Source organism: Lynx canadensis, chromosome E1 (assembly GCF_007474595.2).
Source record: "Lynx canadensis isolate LIC74 chromosome E1, mLynCan4.pri.v2, whole genome shotgun sequence".
NCBI classification, from domain to species: Eukaryota; Metazoa; Chordata; class Mammalia; order Carnivora; family Felidae; genus Lynx; species Lynx canadensis.
Window position 1 is genome coordinate 40,170,099 of NC_044316.2, and position 19,817 is coordinate 40,189,915.

The 19,817-nt window shown below is 47.6% G+C and overlaps 1 protein-coding gene across 2 annotated transcripts in view; it reads right to left on the reverse strand.

Annotated features, from left to right (window-relative positions):
* STAT5B (signal transducer and activator of transcription 5B) overlaps positions 1 to 19,817 on the reverse strand; it is a 66,894-nt gene that overhangs the window by 2,859 nt on the left and 44,218 nt on the right. For both annotated transcript variants that reach the window (XM_030296794.1, XM_030296796.1), the window contains 15 exons: positions 19,507 to 19,596; positions 18,189 to 18,363; positions 14,795 to 14,925; positions 14,376 to 14,527; positions 13,708 to 13,863; positions 13,101 to 13,280; positions 12,628 to 12,715; positions 12,427 to 12,549; positions 10,858 to 10,950; positions 7,652 to 7,858; positions 6,531 to 6,625; positions 6,300 to 6,430; positions 5,274 to 5,444; positions 763 to 814; positions 321 to 428 (listed from right to left, as the gene is read on the reverse strand). In XM_030296794.1, the coding sequence (XP_030152654.1) occupies positions 321 to 428; positions 763 to 814; positions 5,274 to 5,444; positions 6,300 to 6,430; positions 6,531 to 6,625; positions 7,652 to 7,858; positions 10,858 to 10,950; positions 12,427 to 12,549; positions 12,628 to 12,715; positions 13,101 to 13,280; positions 13,708 to 13,863; positions 14,376 to 14,527; positions 14,795 to 14,925; positions 18,189 to 18,363; positions 19,507 to 19,596 (1,952 nt within the window). The remainder of the gene's footprint in view (positions 1 to 320; positions 429 to 762; positions 815 to 5,273; positions 5,445 to 6,299; positions 6,431 to 6,530; positions 6,626 to 7,651; positions 7,859 to 10,857; positions 10,951 to 12,426; positions 12,550 to 12,627; positions 12,716 to 13,100; positions 13,281 to 13,707; positions 13,864 to 14,375; positions 14,528 to 14,794; positions 14,926 to 18,188; positions 18,364 to 19,506; positions 19,597 to 19,817) is intronic.

A 19,817-nucleotide genomic window follows, 5' to 3' on the forward strand; every position in this document is an offset into this window, starting at 1 on the left:
ACACCCACCCCAGCTGTCCCTAACCCTGGCTGTCCACACATGTAAAGCCCATGTGCTCCTTATACAAAGCAAGAAAAATCTACATTTTGAGAGAGAAGAGTAGTTGACGTTTGCCCAACCCCATTCTAAACTACCAATACCTTCTGTTCAAATCTCTGTCTCCCACCTGGGCATATGCTGGTGCCTGGCCTGGGTGGTCTCAGACTTACAGGAGCTCTGGGTCCCTTTGTCCACCAGCCCCCCCGGGCCGAGCCTGAGCCCCAGAGAACACAGCCCCAGCCCCAGCTCCTCCCTGCGGAGCCCCAGAGAACACAACCTACTTCTGTGGGTACATGTTATAATGAGCCTGGGGGCACACGGCTGGGGAGGGGGCCTGGTCCATGTAGGTGGCGCTGGCCCCGGCAGAGTCTGCAGACACATTCACAAACCTGCAGGAGGAACAGGAGAAGCCTCAGTGACCTCAGGGCAGCGGCTGACTTGGGGAGGGCTCAAGGGGCATGTTTACATCTCTTTGGGGTGTGGAAGCACAAAGCGCCCCCTGGGCCTGGGGGTCTGGCTGCGGGAGTGGGGTCCTGGTTCCTGGTCCCATTGAGACTAAGCTCAGTTCCCTCTCCGGCGGCTGAGCCAGGTTTCAGGGGGCCAGGGGGTGCTGGGCCCTACAGGGCCTATAAGCGGGAGGGGCAGTGGTGAGGGGCGGAGGGGGGGCGCGGGGGGAAGGGAAAGGAGGCAGCAGAAGACCAGGGCTGGACCCTGGACACTTACTCAGGGACCACTTGCTTGATCTGTGGCTTCACGTATCCGTCCACCGCTTTAGCTGCCGAGGGGGGGATGGTGATGAGAACCAAAGTTCTCAAAGAAATGAAAATGCAATCTCCCTTAAGAATCACAGCTTTTCTCATGACAGGACACAAGCACCTAATTCTATCTTAGGATCTGATACAAGCACTTAATATTTGAATCTGTTAGGGGGACCTGGTGTAGGAGAAGCCTTAATATTAAAACTGCAAGTTAAGATATCTTCCGAGTTGGCTTGGATGTGTTGATAAATTCTTCAAGCCACAGAAAATGTATGCTCCAGGACAAATCTAAACCAAACATTAATTGCACACTAAGTGTAAAAAGAAAAAATATCTTAAAAGTTTAAAGTCACAGATGTGGCGGAGTGGCAGGATTTGCTTTGTGTCCCAGGCAACAACGCTGGGAGGAGATCAGAAGAGAACACAAAAGGGAACACATTGTCAATCACAGAGAGAAGAACACTGTCGTAATTAGAACTGCCCACAAAAGAAATGGGTTGTCTTGGGAAAAACTGATTTCCCGACCCCTGGAGATCTTCAAATGGAAGGAGTACAAACACTTGTCAGAGGCTGCACAGAGAAATCAAAGAAAGGAATGAATTTGACTTGGTGGCCCCTGGAGTTACTCTGACTCTGGGAATCTCCTCTTTTAGGAAAGGGAGTGTCACGCAGGTGTCTGTGTGCTCTTTTGTGTCTGTGGGCTTTCTACATTTGCGGGTAATCTGATGGTCACTCATCCAGGTGAGTGCTGTCCATGCCCCGTGGCTGGTTAACAAGAACGTCCGTGTGTCTCTCTTTCACTCTCCCCAGAATCCCCACTGGGATGTGGGAGGCTAGGGGACAGATCGGAGAGTGGTATGGTCAGCCATAATTACCTTTTTAAGAGGCTGACTGTAGAAACCCAGTTAAGTGAGTAGTAGGAATGTGATAGTCTGAAGTCGGTGAATGAAGTCTCATTTCTTGGGTATGTGAGTATGGGAATACATATAATCCTAATGATGTCAGACAATGAAGACGACACTAAGGTCAAGAGGATAAAAAGTTTGTCAATGAAACAGTCCAAGATAATGAAATGGCACACGGGGCACAAGTTGCTTGTTACCCTAACCTGCTTCTTCTACGCCTTCAAATGTCAGGAGCTGCCTTTTTATAATACTGCATGCTTTTTGTGCTTTACAGTTTCTAAAGAATTTTATGGATTGGCAAAAAAGATAAAACCCAAAGAAATGCTGTAAAAAATAGGATTTAAAAACCTAAACTAGCTGTGCTAACAGAAAAAGAAACCATGGTAGATTTAATCCAAAATACCGCATAAATCTGAAAAATTTTGGCTTATATTCCCACCTAGAAATAGAATCATCCTTGCAGGGTGGGAAGGCATGATATAAAAGGCTCTATACAGGAAACAGGTTGATGAATGATTAGGCTGTATAGAAAATACAAGTTTTGCACTTCAGCAAAATAAAACTTAAATGTTAAAAGAACAATGACATACTGAGAAAAATATTTGCTATATATAATAAAAGGCTTATTTACTATATAAAAGTTCTTACACCTTATTAGGAAAAGATGGAACCCCGAAAGAAAAATGGACAAGGAATAGAAACACACTTCACAGAAAAAATAGAAACAGCCAGTAACATGGAAGTGAAGAAATAGACTCTGGAGCTAGACTCTTTGAGCTCAAACCCTGGTTTGGTCACTTTCTAGCTGTGTGGACTTTGGCAAATTATGTTACTTCTCTGTGCCTCAAGTGCTCCTATGTAAAGTGAGGAGAGTAACAGACGTACCTCCCAGACCTGTTCTGAGGATTAGATGAGATACTATATGAAAGCTGCCCAGGAAGGGCCCAGTGCACAGGAAGTACTCAACAAATGTCAGCTGTTATTACTCTAGTTACAATTTTGCTATTATCATTATGCGAAAAGACATTTGATCTTGCTTAGAATCAAAGAAATGAAAATAAGAACCAAGACACCATTTTTATGCCAGTCAGACTGGCAAGAATGAAGCCAGTGAACAGAATCTATGACTGGCAGGGGATATGGAGGAGCAGGTGGTCCAACAGACATCGGTGGGAGTGAGAACGGATTCCCCATTCTGGAGGGTGATTCTGCAAAGATCTGTCAAAATGCTTAAAAAGCATGTATATCCTTTGATACAAATTCTACTTTAGGAGTTTATCCCAGGGTAATAGTTGAACAAGATTAACGTACCAGGTTATCTCAATATTTTTTATTTCTTTATTTTTATTATTATTAGTTTTTAAGTCAGCTCTACACTGAACACGGAGCTTGAACTCATGGGCTCGAGATCAAGAGTCACACGCTCCACCAACAGAGCCAGCCAGGCGTCCCCAGCTTATCTCAATATTAATTCACAACAGAAAACTGTGAATAACTTAAATTGTCGGTCTCAAATTTCCTATGACTTCACTCACAGGAGGACTTTAAGATACAAAACAGATAAATATAAGGAAAGGGAAGCAAAAATAATATAAAAATAGGGAGGGGGACAAAACATAAGAGACTCTTAAATATAGAGAACAAACAGAGCGTTGCTGGAGGGGTTTTGGGGGGGGGATGGGCTAAATGGGTAAGGGGCTTAAGGATTCTACTCCTGAAATCATTGTTGCACCATGTGCTAACTTGGATGTAAATTATAAAAAATAAATTATAGAAAAAGAAAAAAAATTGTCAGTCTCTCAAATCAGTGACATCGAATCACTCACTGTACATGGAATTCCATGCAATCATTATAGTGATGTTGTAAGATTATACTTACAGACCTGCAACTCTGCCTATGGTATATATAATTTTTAATTTATTTAAATGTTTTATTTATTTTTGAGAGAGAGAAAGTGTACAAGCAGGGGAGGGGCAGAGAGAGAGAGAGAGGGAGACATAGAATCTGAAGCAGGCTCTGGGTTCTGAGCCCAATGCGGGGCCTGAACTCATGAACTGCAAGATCATGACCTGAGCCAAAGTTGGACGATTAACAGACTGAGCCACCCAGGTGCCCCTCCCTATGGTACATTTTTAAGTGGAAAAAAAATCAGATCACAAAAGATGATGGATAATACGACCCAAACCGTTTACTGAACTCCAAGCCTGACATGATCTGGCACCTCTATTGCTCTGCCCTAACCTCCCACACTTTCCTGCTCATTCAGCTCTGGCCTACTGGGCCCCCCTCGTGGGGTTTTTCAAATACACCAGTCTTACTTCCACCTCAGGGTTTTTGCACTTCTTCTCGGGTTTTGGTCTAGATCATTGTATGGCTAGCTTCCTCATTTCATTCAGCTCTGCGCTGACAGCACCTTCTCAGAGAGACCTTGCCTGACCACTCCACTGAAATGCTACCCCCATCCTCCTCCCTAACCCGTCTCTACCCCTTGACTGTGCTTTCTTGTCTTCATAGCATCCATCACTAAATACATGTATTTGTTTGTTGTCCTTCCACTACTAGGTTGTAACCTCCACACAGGAAGTCCCCAACAAGCATCTTGTGACTGACTGAAGAATACATATCTGCACAGACAGGGAGAATACTTGCTACACTTATTTTTGGTGGTCAATCTCTGAATGAGAGATGCTGTATGTATTTTCTTCTCCATACTTTTCTGGAAATTTTACAATTAATACAGAATACTTTTACACTCAGAAAACAATAAAACCATCTCTGTTTTGAAGAACAAATTTCACCTTTCTAGTTTTATTTGATCTAAACTTGTTTTAAAAGCAATTTGAGGGGTGCCTTGGTGGCTCAAGTCGGTTAAGTGTTGGACTCTTGATTTTGGCTCAAGTCATGATCTTGTGGGTTTGTGAGATCAAGCCCTGAGCTGGGCTTCACATTGGCAGCATGGAGCCTGCTTGGTACTCTCTGTCTCCTCTCTCCCTTCCCCTCCTTCCACCTGTGTGCTCTCTCTCTCTCTCTCAAAATAAATAAAACATTAAAAAATGAATAAATTGGGGCGCCTGGGTGGCGCAGTCGGTTAAGCGTCCGACTTCAGCCAGGTCATGATCTCGCGGTCTGTGAGTTCGAGCCCCGCGTCGGGCTCTGGGCTGATGGCTCAGAGCCTGGAGCCTGTTTCTGATTCTGTGTCTCCCTCTCTCTCTGCCCCTCCCTCGTTCATGCTCTGTCTCTCTCTGTCCCAAAAATAAAATAAACGTTGGAAAAAAAAATTAAAAAAAAAATGAATAAATAAAAGCAATGTGAAAAAAGATAATAAATTTGTTCCCTTCAATTTGATATTTGGGGTCAGCAGCAGATATGTTTTCATATGACTGAAGAATATAGCCAAGGATTTACGACTGCCTTGAATAATACTCAAACAGCAATAACTAAATACTGATTGTGTAGGTTTTCATGCAAGACAGACAGACACACACACACACACACACACACGTACACACACAAAAACCAAAAGAAAACTCAAATCGCAACAAAACCAGATCAGAATGCGAACATTGTTACCAGTGGCAGGCTCGCATGGGACTGGTGTGTAGTATTTGGAGTACACTTCATCTTTTGGCCGATCAGGAAACACGTAGATAAGGTAATTCAGGTCCCCTAAGCGGTCAGCCAGGGACCGGATGGAGAAGTCTCTGGTGGTAAAAGGCATCAGATTCCAAAACATCCTTTCCTCTAGAGCGATAAACAGAATAATCGTATTCTAAACATGATTTCTGAACAGGAAATGTTAAAAAATCCAAACATGCTACAAATTAAAGACTCTCCGTTAAAACTGTCCCAATAAAGATCTCCATTTAAAATTAACCACAGGTTGTAGTTCAAGTCATTTATCAAAGCCAGGGGGGAAAAAAGCAGGTAATGCATATGGCACTTCCCTAGAGAGCCAATGATCTCAGGTAGTTTCAAGTTCAAATGGTTTTTCGGTCCCTCTGTAGAAGAAATAGTTCTTATGGACTCCAATCCTTGATTGCTGTACAAAAGCATCTCAGTGAGACAGGAAGCCTGCCGACAGCCAGAGGCTGCAGAGAGCTGTGAAAGGCTGGGAATATCTTTAAGTTGCAAAAAAACTAGCAAGCTACTCTTATCTTATGTTGAGGATCAGAGGAAAAAACGGTTCTTGGATGGAAAGAATCTGTGGCCATGCCTTTATGTGGATTAGGAGAAAGGAATAATTAAAATGACTCCAACTCATCCAAGTATTTCTTCATTGAAATAAGCTCAGGGTCGAATAAGGCGGCAGACATTTCAAAAGGGAAGCAGCTGAGATTGTGGACACAATGCTGCATTACAGGTAGCCATGTCAGGGTTACACAGTTTCGTTTCTCAAAATCAGTTAACTGTGTTTCCCGTGATGTGATTCTACAAGGGCTGCCTTAGCAGCAGCAACTGGGTCCTGGTGACACCTTTGCACTCCCTTCCTCAGAGCTGACTGCATCACAAATATTCAGTAAGTCATTTGTCAAAGTAATTTTGCAACAAAAGCAGCTAACTAGAGCCAAGATATGTTTTAAAAAGGGAGGAACTCACGAGAATCAAACTTCCAAGCAATGGTGATGCCACCGATTTCAGAGTCGCTGAATCTCAGCAAGAAGGTCCCATCAGGCTTGTTAATGAGTAGGTCATGGGCCTGTTGCTTGTTCACGAAACCCAAAATGGCCCTGGATTGCAAAGGCCAAAGGAGCAGAGGCAGAGTGTGATGTTTTAACAGAGGAAAGAAGAGCTTCAACCTCTATTGACTTAGGAAATAAGGATTCTCACCCATCATTCCAATGAGGCTTGAGATGTTTTTTTAACACTTCCATCACACCATCAAACCACTGCCAGAAAGTGTAATTTCGTCCTGGCAAATTCTCCTGGTTGGAGATACAACAGTGAACACAAGAAGGCCAAGAGTAACACTTGGAATATTGCCTGCATATGATTTAACTGAAAAAAATCAAATGGAAAACAAATATCTACACTGTCAGAATCGTACAAACATACATGCCTGTCCGAGTTTTACCAAATGGTCCTACAATCAAAAAGCTGAAGAGAGAGAGGAAAGAAGGGAAAAAACAACGATTACCAACACCCAGTGGACCCCTGCTATAAACACCTCCACCTGGATCTGAGCTTTCTTTGCTGTTTTTGAATTAGGTCATGTAAAACACCTGGGGGGTGGGGGCCGTAAGCAAAGAAACAAAAGTTGGATTTAAAGTCAAAGATGTGGGGCACCTGGGTGGCTCAGTCATTTGAGCGTCCGACTTCAGCTCAGGTCAGGATCTCACAGCTTGTGAGTTCAAGCCCCATGTCGGGCTCACAGCTGTCAGTGCAGAGCCTACTTTGGATACTGTCCCACCCCCTCTCTTTCCCACCCCTGCTTGCACTCTCTCAAAAATAAAATGCTTAAAGTATACACACACACACACACACACACACAAAGTCAAAGATGTGATAGGTGACATCTGAATTCCCCAATGCTAGAGGAGAAGTTTCCTCTACCAGCATTCCCTTTTGTGGGCTGAGGGTCTTGGGGGGAGTCTGGTTTTGCAGGGTCACACAGCAGCGAGCACCAGCGAGTCCATGGGAAACAGCCATGGACTTCTGGCCACAAAAGCTTTACTTCTTTTGAGATATGTTACCTTTTGCTTTGCTCTGTTTCCTTTATAAAGGAAAAAAATGCACTAGCTGCACACAAAGCCCAGCTTACTTAAATATTCAAAGATCTAGTTTTCTACATAAAAAAAGCTATGTGCTTATCCATCTATTCAGAAACTGGTGATTACGCTGGGCACATTTTATTAGCATCATGAAGAACAAGTGCCCTGGGGCAGGAAGACTCTGGAAGGCATCTGGTTTGGAAGGACTGATCTAATGGCAGCTGGCGGCAGGTCCCTCACCCTGTTGAACTGGGACCAGGACACGGACATGCCATTATAGTCTTCAAGGTGGCTGCTGCTGCTGTTGAACAGTTTCTGTGCCAGGAACACGAGGTTCTCCTTGGTCAGGCCCCGGTTGCTCTGCACTTCGGCCTTGAATTTCATGTTGAGCGCCTCACACAGCTGCGGCCACAGCACTTTGTCGGGCACGGCAAATGGCACCCTGCCCTGCGAGGGAGAGAAGCCAGGATCTTAGGAGAAAACAGTTGCATGATTTATTCATTCCACCCACAAAACAAAAACAGTGATGGCTCAATGTAGTCACACACATTTGTCTTGCTGAGCCTGAGGATAAATTCTAACTTTTATGGCATATGCAGCTCTGTGAGATGCAGAAGGTTCCATTTTGCCTTCTTTACACACAGCCTAGAAGGTAACCTCACACTGTCTATGGTGTTTTGTAAATGAGCTGCTGAACGTACAGTTTAAGCCTACGTTCGAAAGGCTGCAGAAACAAAACGTGACCAATGGTCTGGCTTACGCTGTAAACCCCATGGGAACAGAAATCTGAAAGACTGGTTCTCTAAGGGCAGGCAGAAAGAATGGGTGTGGGCTCACACACGTATGTGCACAGGTGTGATCTTTGCCCTTGAACTCCAGCTCAAACTGAGAAAATTTCATGCTGAAGAGTGGAAACTGTGAGTTGGACCACTTTATTCAGAAACAGTTTACAACATTAATTTTTAATAAACTGTTTTTTTCATCCTATTTGGCCATAGTTCCTCCTCTTCTTTTTTCATTATTACAAAAAATTGTTTTGGAATAGGCAATTCCTTCACATGATATAAAATTTAAAAAGCATGGGAGGGTATCTGATGGAGTCACTTTCTCAACGTTTATTTATTTTTGGGACAGAGAGAGACAGAGCATGAACGGGGGAGGGGCAGAGACAGAGGGAGACACAGAATCGGAAACAGGCTCCAGGCTCTGAGCCATCAGCCCAGAGCCCGACGCGGGGCTCGAACTCACGGACCGCGAGATCGTGACCTGGCTGAAGTCGGACGCTTAACCGACTGCGCCACCCAGGCGCCCCTGGAGTCACTTTCTTAAACCTGTGTCCCACCCAGCAGGCCCAGAGCATGTAATCTAGTTGACCGTGTATGCCTCCACAGGTATTCAATGCTTACCAAGAAACACACATTTTTCCTTTCAAAAATTATAAGTAGTAGCATAAAATCCACATGTTCTGCATCTTCCTTTTGTTCACTTAATTCTATCTCTGCAAGACCTTACTTATAGCAGCACATTCAAGAAATTTCTTTTTGTGGCTGCTATACTCCACAGTCTGGAAGAACAATACAATATTTAACCAGGCCTCCGTAGACAGACATCTGTGTGTCAGCCTAGCAATCTTCAGCTATGACAGACAATGCTGCGATGCACGTAAGTCATCTGACACATATGCAAATAAATCTGTAGAATAAATCCCCAAAAGTATGTACTTATTTTTTTTATTTTTTTTTTTTAAATTTTTTTTTTTTCAACGTTTATTTATTTTTGGGACAGAGAGAGACAGAGCATGAACGGGGGAGGGGCAGAGAGAGAGGGAGACACAGAATCGGAAACAGGCTCCAGGCTCTGAGCCATCAGCCCAGAGCCTGACGCGGGGCTCGAACTCACGGACCGCGAGATCGTGACCTGGCTGAAGCCGGACGCTTAACCGACTGCGCCACCCAGGCGCCCCAGTATGTATTTATTTTAAAACAGTGTGAGATGTACGCCAGTCATTAACACAACTGAAAATGTTAAAAATGCTTATTTATTTAGGCCAGGCCTAAATAAACTTAGGCAATTTATTCAGTAATGGCATGCTGCAGGAGATGTCGAAGTCACATGGGGAGCGAGCTTGGCGGGCAGGCAGGGAAGGGAATGAGAGAAGAGGGGCACTTCTATCCAGGAGGCTTATTAGGAAGCAATGCAGGCAGAGAGTTTTGAGAGGAGACTCAAACTCAAGATTTGTAGAATGGGCACAGTAGGATTTCTGCTAAAAACCTCTCCTTTTGCAGCCAAAATATTGTTCTCTAAAGAGGACCATTGAGATAACTCGGTTAGACTCTTCACGTTAGAGTCACGTTAGACAAGCAGTAACTTTTATGTCCTGAATACCTACCATATGGACTACTCTCCACTGTAAATGTACAACATCTACAACTTTTCCTGATGAAATGTTCTGAAAATGCTCAACAAGCACACACTAGTGGTTTTCTGATAGGATTTGATGTATAAGTCAACAAAACCATATTCATTCCCTCAGACAAAACATCTCGTTCTTGGAGAGACGTGGGATGAATCACATAACCTAAAATTTGGAGCACATTGAATGGCACCCTCATTTATTGGAGGGAAGTTGACAGGAAGCAACTGCTAAGCTACAGTAACCTCCTGAGAGGTCTCACTTCTGGAAGGAAACTGGGAGTCCCAAATTCCATTCATGGTCTCACCCAAAGATTCAAATTAACATTTACTGGGGCGCCTGGGTGGCGCAGTCGGTTAAGCGTCCAACTTCAGCCAGGTCACGATCTCGCGGTCCGTGAGTTCGAGCCCCGCGTCAGGCTCTGGGCTGATGGCTCAGAGCCTGGAGCCTGTTTCCGATTCTGTGTCTCCCTCTCTCTCTGCCCCTCCCCCGTTCATGCTCTGTCTCTCCCTGTCCCAAAAATAAATAAACGTTGAAAAAAAAAAATTCAAATTAACATTTACTAAGTATCGACTATATGACAAGCATTTTGTATTTTGTATGTTACCTAATTTCATTCTTTTTTTCTTAAGTAAACTCTATGCCCAACATGGGGCTTGAACTCATGATCCCAAGATCAAGATTTGCATGTTCTACTGACTGAGCCAGCCAGGAGCCCCTGAATGTTACCTAATTTCATCTTCCTAACAGCACTATGAAGCATTATTATCCCTGTGGTGCAGACACTTAGGGAAACTTAGGCTCAAAGAGGGAAAGTGAACTCCCCATGGTCACAACATAAGGAAACGGTAAGGCGTGAGTTCAGCCCTTGGCCAGACTCCAAGCCTATGCTCTTTCCATTCTCCACATACTCTCTACCGCCCACTGTAGAAAACTACAGTTTTCTATGCTTTCCTGGGGAAGAACACATAAAAGAGATTCAGGACACCAGCATCAAGATCTTGAGACCCACAAGTTCGAGGGATTGACTCACAGGCTCTGCAAAAGCGTTGTCCCAAAGAACAGTGGCCGTCGCATTGTTGTCCTGGCTGCCATGGACAATCACCACCACCGGGAGGGAGAGAGTCTAGAAAGACAAAGGAAAAGGGCTGAGCACCCAGAGCGGCACATTCCTGTCTTGCTTTTGTTTTCCTCTATCACAACATATTCATTCTCTCTTCAAGTTTCAGTAAATGTCACCCGTGAATACAGAATCTCAATGGCTCCAAGAATCACAGGACTTTACACAATGGTGCAATCTTAGAGATTTTTGATATTTTATTTATTTTTTTAATGTTTATTTTTGAGAGAGACAGAGCATGAATGAGAGCGGGGAAGACAGAGATGGAAACACAGAATCTGAAGCGGGCTCCAGGCTCTGAGCTGTCAGCACAGAGCCTGATGTGAGGCTCAAACTCACAAACTGTTGAGATCATGACCTGAGCCGAAGTCAGACACTTAACTGACTGAGCCACCCACGCGCCCCTTAAGTTTACTTATTTTCGGAGAGAAAAAGAGAGAACACAAGCAGGGGAGAGGCAGAGAGAGGGAGAGAGGGAATCCCAAGCAGGCTCTACACTGTCAGCGCAGAGCCTGACACAGGGCTCGAACTCACGAACTGGGAGATCATGTCCTGAGCTGAAATCAAGAGTTGGACACTTAACCAACTGAGCCACCCAGGCACACCATGTTTATTTATTTTTCCCTGTGCAAGCAGGGAAAGGGCAGAGAGAGGGAGACAGAGGATCTGAAGTGGGCTCTGGGCTGATAGCAGAGAGCCTGATGTGGGGGGTGAACTCACAAACCCGGAGATCATGACCTGAGCTGAAGTCAGATGTTTAGCTGACTGAGTCCACCCAGGCATCCCCAGATTTTAGATACTTTAAAAGAGATGTTGCTATGACTTCACTCATATGAGAAATTTAAGATACAAAATAGATGAACATAAGGGAAAGGAAGCAAAAATAATATAAAAACAGGGAAAGGGACAAAACTTAAAAGACTCTTAAAGATAGAGAACAGAGGGTTGCTGGAGGGGTGGTGGGAGGGGAGATGGTCTAAATGGGTAAGGGGCATTAAGGAATCTACTCCTGAAATCATTGTTGCACCATATGCTAAATTAAACAATAAATAAATAAATAAATAAATAAATAAGATGTTGCTTGGATATTTCTGAAGGATACACTAAGTTTCTCAAATGGAGAACAAGAGAAAAGAGAAAGAATATAGAGACATTTCTAGGAAAAAAGAGCAAGTAACAAATGTCTAAAACTTACTACAAACTGTTACTCAAATTCATCTGGAGTGATATTTCTCTAGACTCATTCCTACCTATTTCTCCAGCTATTTTAGTTTATTACTGTAGCTCCTAAGAGAATCTAAGAGATACGGTTTTAAGGATGAAGTCTCCCCAGTTTCTGTTCATTAACAGTAAAGACACTATGTGATCAAAACAACTTTCTTCTTATATAAAGTACACACACATGCGCACACAAACACACACACACACACACACACACACACACACACACACACACACACCACAGCTGAGGGAGGCCTTTACCTTGACCTGAAAAACCAGCTCATTTCCACCAACACTGAACTGTGATTCGAACAGGATTGTAAATTTTTCTTCAGTCACTGACTCTGCTCCACGACGGTCAGACCTCTTAATTCGCTTCAGGGACTGCAAAGGAGAGAAATAAGAGGACAAAGCCCTCAAACAACCAGGGAAAATGTGTTCTTCCTCTTCTCCCATCCTCACCATGTTCCTGAAGTGCGCGCTCAGGGTGCCGGTGGCTTGGTGGTATTCCATCACACAGCAGTTGTTCAGGATCTCTCCACTGTAGTCGCTGCAGAGAAGAGAGACACTCGACTCTAAACTCACGCATCTCGGTAAACGTGGGGTAGAAATTATATAGGGGGGGCAATAAAGAACGTTGTAAAAACCGACATCATTTACAGGAAATGATAGCTGCTGAAATATACAAGAAATAAATATACATTAACATAAAGAAATTTTCTTGATTTATCCCTAGTAGATGAAAGATAATCATATGTTTCTTTTCACAGAAGAAACTCCTTACACTGTTTCTCCGAGAGCCGGAAGGGGACAGTGGGGCTAATGGGGCTCGTATAATGAATGGCGGAGTCCAGCGTGAGGGCTAGGAGGCCCGAGCACTTCTTCCTGTAGTAAGGACGGAGAAAAGAAGCAGACAGGGGGAAGGGCACACGTACTTGCGGGTATTCTCATTCTTGAGCAGTGACTTGGCCTGCTGCTCACTGATGATGGTGGCCTTCACCTGGGGGGGGTTCATGTGCACGTTCAGCTTCCCGCCCACCAGCAGGCGCACCGTCGCTGCAAACTTGGTCTGGGTCTTCAGGACCTGAGGGGGCTGCTTCTCGATGATGAATGTGCTGCGGGGACACAAGTGACCACACCAGACATGATGCCGGCTCAGGGCACAGGGTCTGGTTCCCCTGTGGAGGGAGGCTGCCGGGGCTCAGCAGGCAAATGAAGGCACACGGCACCGCCCCTGTTCCCAGGGAGGCCACTGAGAGTCAGAGGAGATGGCTGGAGGGGAGGCAGTGAAACGACTCAGCAGCTGGCATGGGCTGCGGGGGACAAGGGCAGTCCACATGGTGTCCACAACAGAAACTGGGCAAGGTCAACACCGAGCAGCTAAAGCAACTGAGGACAGAGCGGGGACGGGGACCCGAGGCAAACAGAGACAAGGACTCAAGCAAGAGCCCACCCACCCCCACCCCCACCATCAGCAAAGCACCGCCTGCCTCCCCCATGCCAACCGCACGGGGGCTGGGTGTGGCCCGAGGCAGGAATTACCTGGTCACCAGGGCTGAGATGATGTCTGTGATGGTGGCATTGACCTCAGCTAGCATCTCCTCCACTGGGCCAGGGATGGGCAGCTGCTGGCAGAGGTGCTCAGCTCTGCGGATCTGCTGCCGGTTCTGCCAGATGATCTCGGCCAACTTCTCGCACCTGCACGGGAGCCCCAGGCCAACGGGAGGACAATGGCATCACGCCATCCCCCAGGCTCGAGGCTGGGAGGCTCCAGTCTGAGGAGAACGCCCCAAGACCCAGCTCCGCGCTCACCCAGGAAGGCTTTGCGCCTAAGCCGCCACTCCCGACCACGGAGCGGAGCGGAGCGGAGCAGAGCAGAGCAGAGCGCCCGCCTTCCAGAAACACAGAGAAATACGCAGAGGCAGCAAGCCTGAAGTGGGTCCAATCGGCCCGAGCGTCACTCTGCACACCCAGCCCTGCCCCACTCCCCAGCACGGTGACTCCCTTCCTGGGCAGGGGGCACAGACGGGGCCCCAGAGTCCGCATCAGGAACCAGAACCCCTAGTGAACTAAGTCTTGCCGCAGGACAGAGGGAGCCGGCTGCTCATGGAAACGCAGGAGGCACAACGAGCAGCTGGTTGCACCACTCCCAGCCCCTGCCGCCCCCTCCTGCCCCCCGCCACCCCCCGCCACCCCCCACACACCATTACCAGGACTGCAGCACATCCAGGCTGCCCTCGGGGGGCCCTCCGTTCCCCGCCAGCTGCTGCCGCCGCTTCCACTGGATCAGTTCATCATCCAGAATGATGGTCTGCTGCTTCCGCAGCAGCTGCAAGGTCTTCTGGTGCTTCTCGGCCAGCTCCTGAAGGCAAGTGGGGAGAACACGCCCAACTGCAGGCCTCGGGAGGCAGGGCTGGGGGCCAGGGACCAGGCCCCAGGCCCAGGCCTTCCCCTCTTCCCAACCTGCTCTGCCCACACGCCCCCCACGCCCCCCACGGGAGAGAACGATCTGGCCTCCAGCTCCGCTGGGTCCTGCTCTCTTCCTGGCTCTAGCCCTCTCTCGGCTTCCCCGCGCCCCTTGGGATGTGCACCTCAAGGCTTGGGAGGAGAGGACGCGGATCCCACTCACCACACGGTACTGCTGCAGCGTCTGGGCCTCCCGCTGCAGCCAGGCCTCCAGGGACACCTGCTTCTGCTGGAGGGCCGTCTCCCGGCTCAGGCGCTCCTGCGGATTCAGCTGGGCCAGCTGGGCAAACTGAGCTAGAGGAGGGGACAGGACACCCATGACCATCATCTCCCAGCTTCCTGCAGGAAGCCCAGGGGAACGCACACACACGTTCTGGAGGCCAGACCCTCAAGGGACACATCTGACCGATGGCAAGCTGGCCTTCTGACAGCCAAGGGTGCCAGAGATGAGCAGGCTCTGGTCTCTGGCCTCTCGCCTTTGATCTCCCCTCCTGGGGGTGTGTAGGTGGAAACCTGAGGGTATAGCTGAGGAGGATCCTGCCCCACGGCCTCCCCTCCCACCTCAGTCTACACAGCTGGCTGCCCAGACCTCCTCACGCCACACGGGGTCCAGCTTGGAGCCTCACTGCCTGGTTTGATGTGTGCCCTCACCGTTCACTAACTGGGTGAACTCGTGCATCACGCTTCTGTGCCTCAGTTTGCCCATGTGCAAAATGGGAGAAGCCTGGCCCCTGTCTCGGTGGCTGGCTGAGGACTAAATATGTGGGAACACAGAACACGTTCAAGGAACTGCCCGGCACGCACACGCTGCAGGGATGAGCGTGTCCTTACTGGTTAGGGGGTCCCAGGGCAGGCTTAAAGGGTGACAGAGACCAGTAGCCGCTCAGCCCCACCCCACACATCAGAGCCCCCTCAGGGCAGCCCCTGCCTGCTGGCTTTGTCCCATCTCCAGCTTTGTCCCATCCCCGGGAGCACAGCCCTCTCTCCTAGGGAAGAAGGCATTTCTCTGGGTGCTGGGAGGTGCCTAACGTGTTTGTTTGTCCAGGGTGGGTCACCGTGAGCTCAGCTGACCAACTGGAAGGAGACAGAGAGGAACAGACGGAGAGAGGGAGAGAGAGGGGGGCGGGAGAGGGAGGGAGAGGGAGAGGGAGGGAGAGGGACAGAAAGAGAAGGGGCGAAAGGGAAAAGGCGAGGGAGATGGGGAGACAGAATGCCCAGGGCCCACTGGCAACACGAAAGCAGCAAGATCCTCTCAGGAGAGGGAAGGTTCTAGCACCCAAGGGTGCCAGAGAGGGAGGCAGGTTCTCTCCACACTAGCTGCTGGGAAGCTCATCCATGGCAGGAAAGGGGAGTCGGTGAGGCCTCAGTACCCTCTTACAAAACATCTATTATGAAATTCTCAAGACCCAAGGAAGGCAGAAAGAATGATGCAAGGAACACCTGTCTTTCAGTAACCCGGCTTAAAGAAATCAAACATTTCTCAGGGTGCCTGGGTGGCTCAGTCGTTTAAACGTTTGACTTTGGCTCAGGTCTTGATCTCACGGTTTGTGAGTTCTAGCCCCACATCGGGCTGTCTGCTGTCAGCACAGAGCCCACTTTGGAAACTCTGCCCCCCTCTCTCTGCCCCATCCCCGCTTGCGTGCACATGCATGCTCTCTCTCTCACAAATATAAACAAAACATAAAAAAAAAAAAGAGATCAAACATTTCCACGTTGAAAACTACCTGTACATCCTTCCCTGCTTGCACATCCGTCCCTGCCTCCAAAGGTAACCACTATCCTAAATGCTGGGGTTATTACGCCTTGCCGATCACCTATTTGAATATCCCAGTGTCGGGGTGCCTGGCTGGCTCAGTCCATACAGCATGCAACTCTTGATCTCAGGGTTGTGAGTTCAAGCACCATGTTGGGTGTGCAGTCTATCTAATTTTTTTAAAAAAAGAATATTCCAGTGTCCTTACTTGGGCCTGAGTCAAGAGGAGGTGAGCATCAGCACGTCTTGGGCAAGTTCCTGGCAGGCCGCTGAGGGCCCTCTCACACTGACCTAGGTCCTGCCTCATGGACACACAAGCTGGGACACACAGACTAAAGCAACTCTAACAGTCAGGAAAAGCCCAGAGCTAGAAGACAACTGGAAATATGGTTTGGAGTCCACTCTCGGGGACTGAGAGAGAAGAATACTGTCCAGGCCTGGAACACAGCAGAGCAGTCTGGAGCCACCTCGGAAATCCTGCCCCCATCCCCAGGGAGGCGGTGGTGAGCCCCACACCTGGGCCCAACCTCCCTATGCAGGTGACTCACTTAGGTCTCTCCTGGCACTTTGCAGAAGCTTCTGGGAGGGAGGCCAGCAGACATGAGGCAATTGTCTGCTCCACTGGAGGGAGCTGAGCCTCCCCTTGCACAAACAGATGATAGCCTATGTTTCCCATGGGTGAACTTGATACATGAGACTGAACTGACATGACATGATGGGTACAAACCCAAACCAGAATCAAACCCATATCCATAAATAGGAAACAGAAAACCCAAGAATAGGATTGGAAGTACTATCAACCAGTCAAAGGCTTTGGGTAGAACTAGTAGCCTGAATTCTCCCGTTCCCTAATCTAGGAAGAGGGCCACCCTTTCTCTTGCGTCAGTCTGAGATGGATTCAGATGGAAGAAAACATGCTAGAATCATCTCATCAACACTTATTCATACCTACTATGATTCAGCCAATGTACCAACCTCAGGGTACAGAGATAAGACACAATCCCTTCTCAAAAAATATATAATTAGTATGGAAGACTGAGTTAATAATAATAGCAATATCGCTATAAAATTGAGCCCACAAGCACGGTATTAGAGGCGCACATGCTACATAGATGGGTATGTGTCTGTACAGCTGGTCAAGCAGAGGCTTTTCTGAGATTCTCAGCTGGGCATGCTTGCAGGGAGACAAAATTAGCATTAAAGTCACTCTGCCAAATTCTTAACAAGGCCAATAGGGGGCGCTGGTGGGGCTCCAAGCGTCAGCCTCAAGACTGACGTTTTCAGTACTTAAGTACCTAGCAGGATTTATACCAGGAAAGGGACCCTTTGCTTATCAAGGCTAACTGAGGTGCATTAGCAGGCTCTGTGTCAGGACAGCCTCTCTGAATAACTGCACAAAACATTAAAGGTTTGTCACTACAAACACAGCCCTTAGCCCTTATGCTTTCCCTGCTTGGAGAATTTAACAGTTCAGCAAAGCAGCATTTATGAAACACCAATTATATACAAAAGTACTGTTTACTAGACTGTGAGCTTCTTCCCACAGGAGGAAATTCTTCCCCAGCAGACCAGGAGCTCCCTGGGTGTGGGAAGCCTGAGTGAGACCCACACTCTCCAAAGGCAAGCTCGTGACTCCTCCCCTTCCTAAGTCTCATCCTCCCTGCCAGATCTTTAGAGCACATGGTTCCCGGCTACTCCACAGAAAGGGGAGTGCCTCTGAACAGAAACCCCATTCTCTTCCAATTTGACCTGAACTTCCTTGTAGCCCTCACAACACACACCGCCCAGGCTGCCCTGGCCTCACCCTGGATCCTCAGGCTCTCCTGATACTGGATGATGAAGTACTCTTGAGTCTGCTGCAGCTTCTTCAGCTCATTCTCTGTGTCCTGTGTGACCAGTCGCAGCTCCTCAAACGTCTGGTTGATCTGGAGGTGTTTCTGGGACATGGTGTCAGCAAGACTTCCAACTGGAGAAGTACCCTGAGGACGTATCAGGGGAGGAGAGTGTGGGTGGAAGTGAGCTGGGCAGTGAGGATGGTAGAAAACCTCAGGCCTTGGGGCCCCTGGGTAGCTCAGTCGGTTAAGGATCCGACTTCAGCTCAGGTCATGATCTTGTCATCCATGAGTTCGGGCACTGCATCGGGCTCTGTGTCTCCCTCTCTCCCTGCCCCTCCCCACTCATGCTCTGTTTCTCAAAAATGAATAAATGTTTAAAAAAAAAAAAAGAGAGAGAGAGAAAGAAAACCTCAGGCCTTAATCTGAAGAAAAAGCCAATGCTAGCACCTATAACCTAGCGAAAACCCCAAAAGCAAAATTGTGAGTCAGAGGAATTGCAAACATCATTTGTGAGAACTGGTGTGGAGGGGAGATAAAAGGAGGGGGAAATAGGTGACCTGACCAACTGTGGCACCTTCATATGCCATAATAGAAAGTTCTTTCACAGTCTGGCCTCCATCAGAGTTGCCCAAACAGGGTCCATCTAATTCCCTTCAGAGAGACTAGAAGTGAACACATCCAGGATATACCTGGGTTTTTCTACTAATGATGATGACGCCTCATTCCATATTCACGCACTGATCCAGGGCTATGGACCGTGTGAGGTGCTGGGGACACAGTGGGGAAGAAGGCTGTGTGAACGTACATCATCTGTGTCTTCACTCAAGACCTTATTCTAACTGAGGGAAGAGGCTGAATCTCTCACACATGGTATCATGGAGACCCCAAAGTTCTAGGGCAGGCACAGCAAGGATTTTATGGATCCAGCCATTTAAGTGACCTGGTCTGAGCCATTCCCTCTATGCTTGACTAAGAGAGGGCTCAGCAGAAATCCCTCTTAAGTAATCTCACCTGAACATGAGCATGCCTTTACTCAAAAACTGTTCAGTTGGGGTTAAATTATTTTGCACTTGTTCACATTGTTTTGTGGTGGTAATCTCACCAAGGTCATGAATCAATTAAGATCAGAGACTAGTGTTCTATTTCTTTTGTGCCCCTTAGGACAATGCTCTGTTTATAGAAACATCAACAGATGCACACTGAGTTGTCTTGAGAGATCTGGGTCCAGAGAGAGGGGGGCAAGGAAGGACTTCCCAGCTCTTCTCCCCACATCCATGGGACACTCACATTGTTGGCTTCGCGGACCAGCCTCTGCTCGTTGTACAGAATATGCCGGATGCAGCGGACCAGCTCCATGGGGCAGCGGTCATATGTGTTCTGAAAGAACCCAATAGCAGACATCACTTTGTTCCACTCTGTGCTATGGGGCCTAACCCTACCTCAGAGCAGGGGTAAGATTTTATGATGAGGGGACTCCTGGAGACATGATGACATAATCATGAGCAATGTGGCTCCTCCAATACTAATGGGGGACAAGAAAAGCACATCATAGGAAACCCAATTACAGTGAGAAGGTAAGGTTATTTTATTTCTTGCCT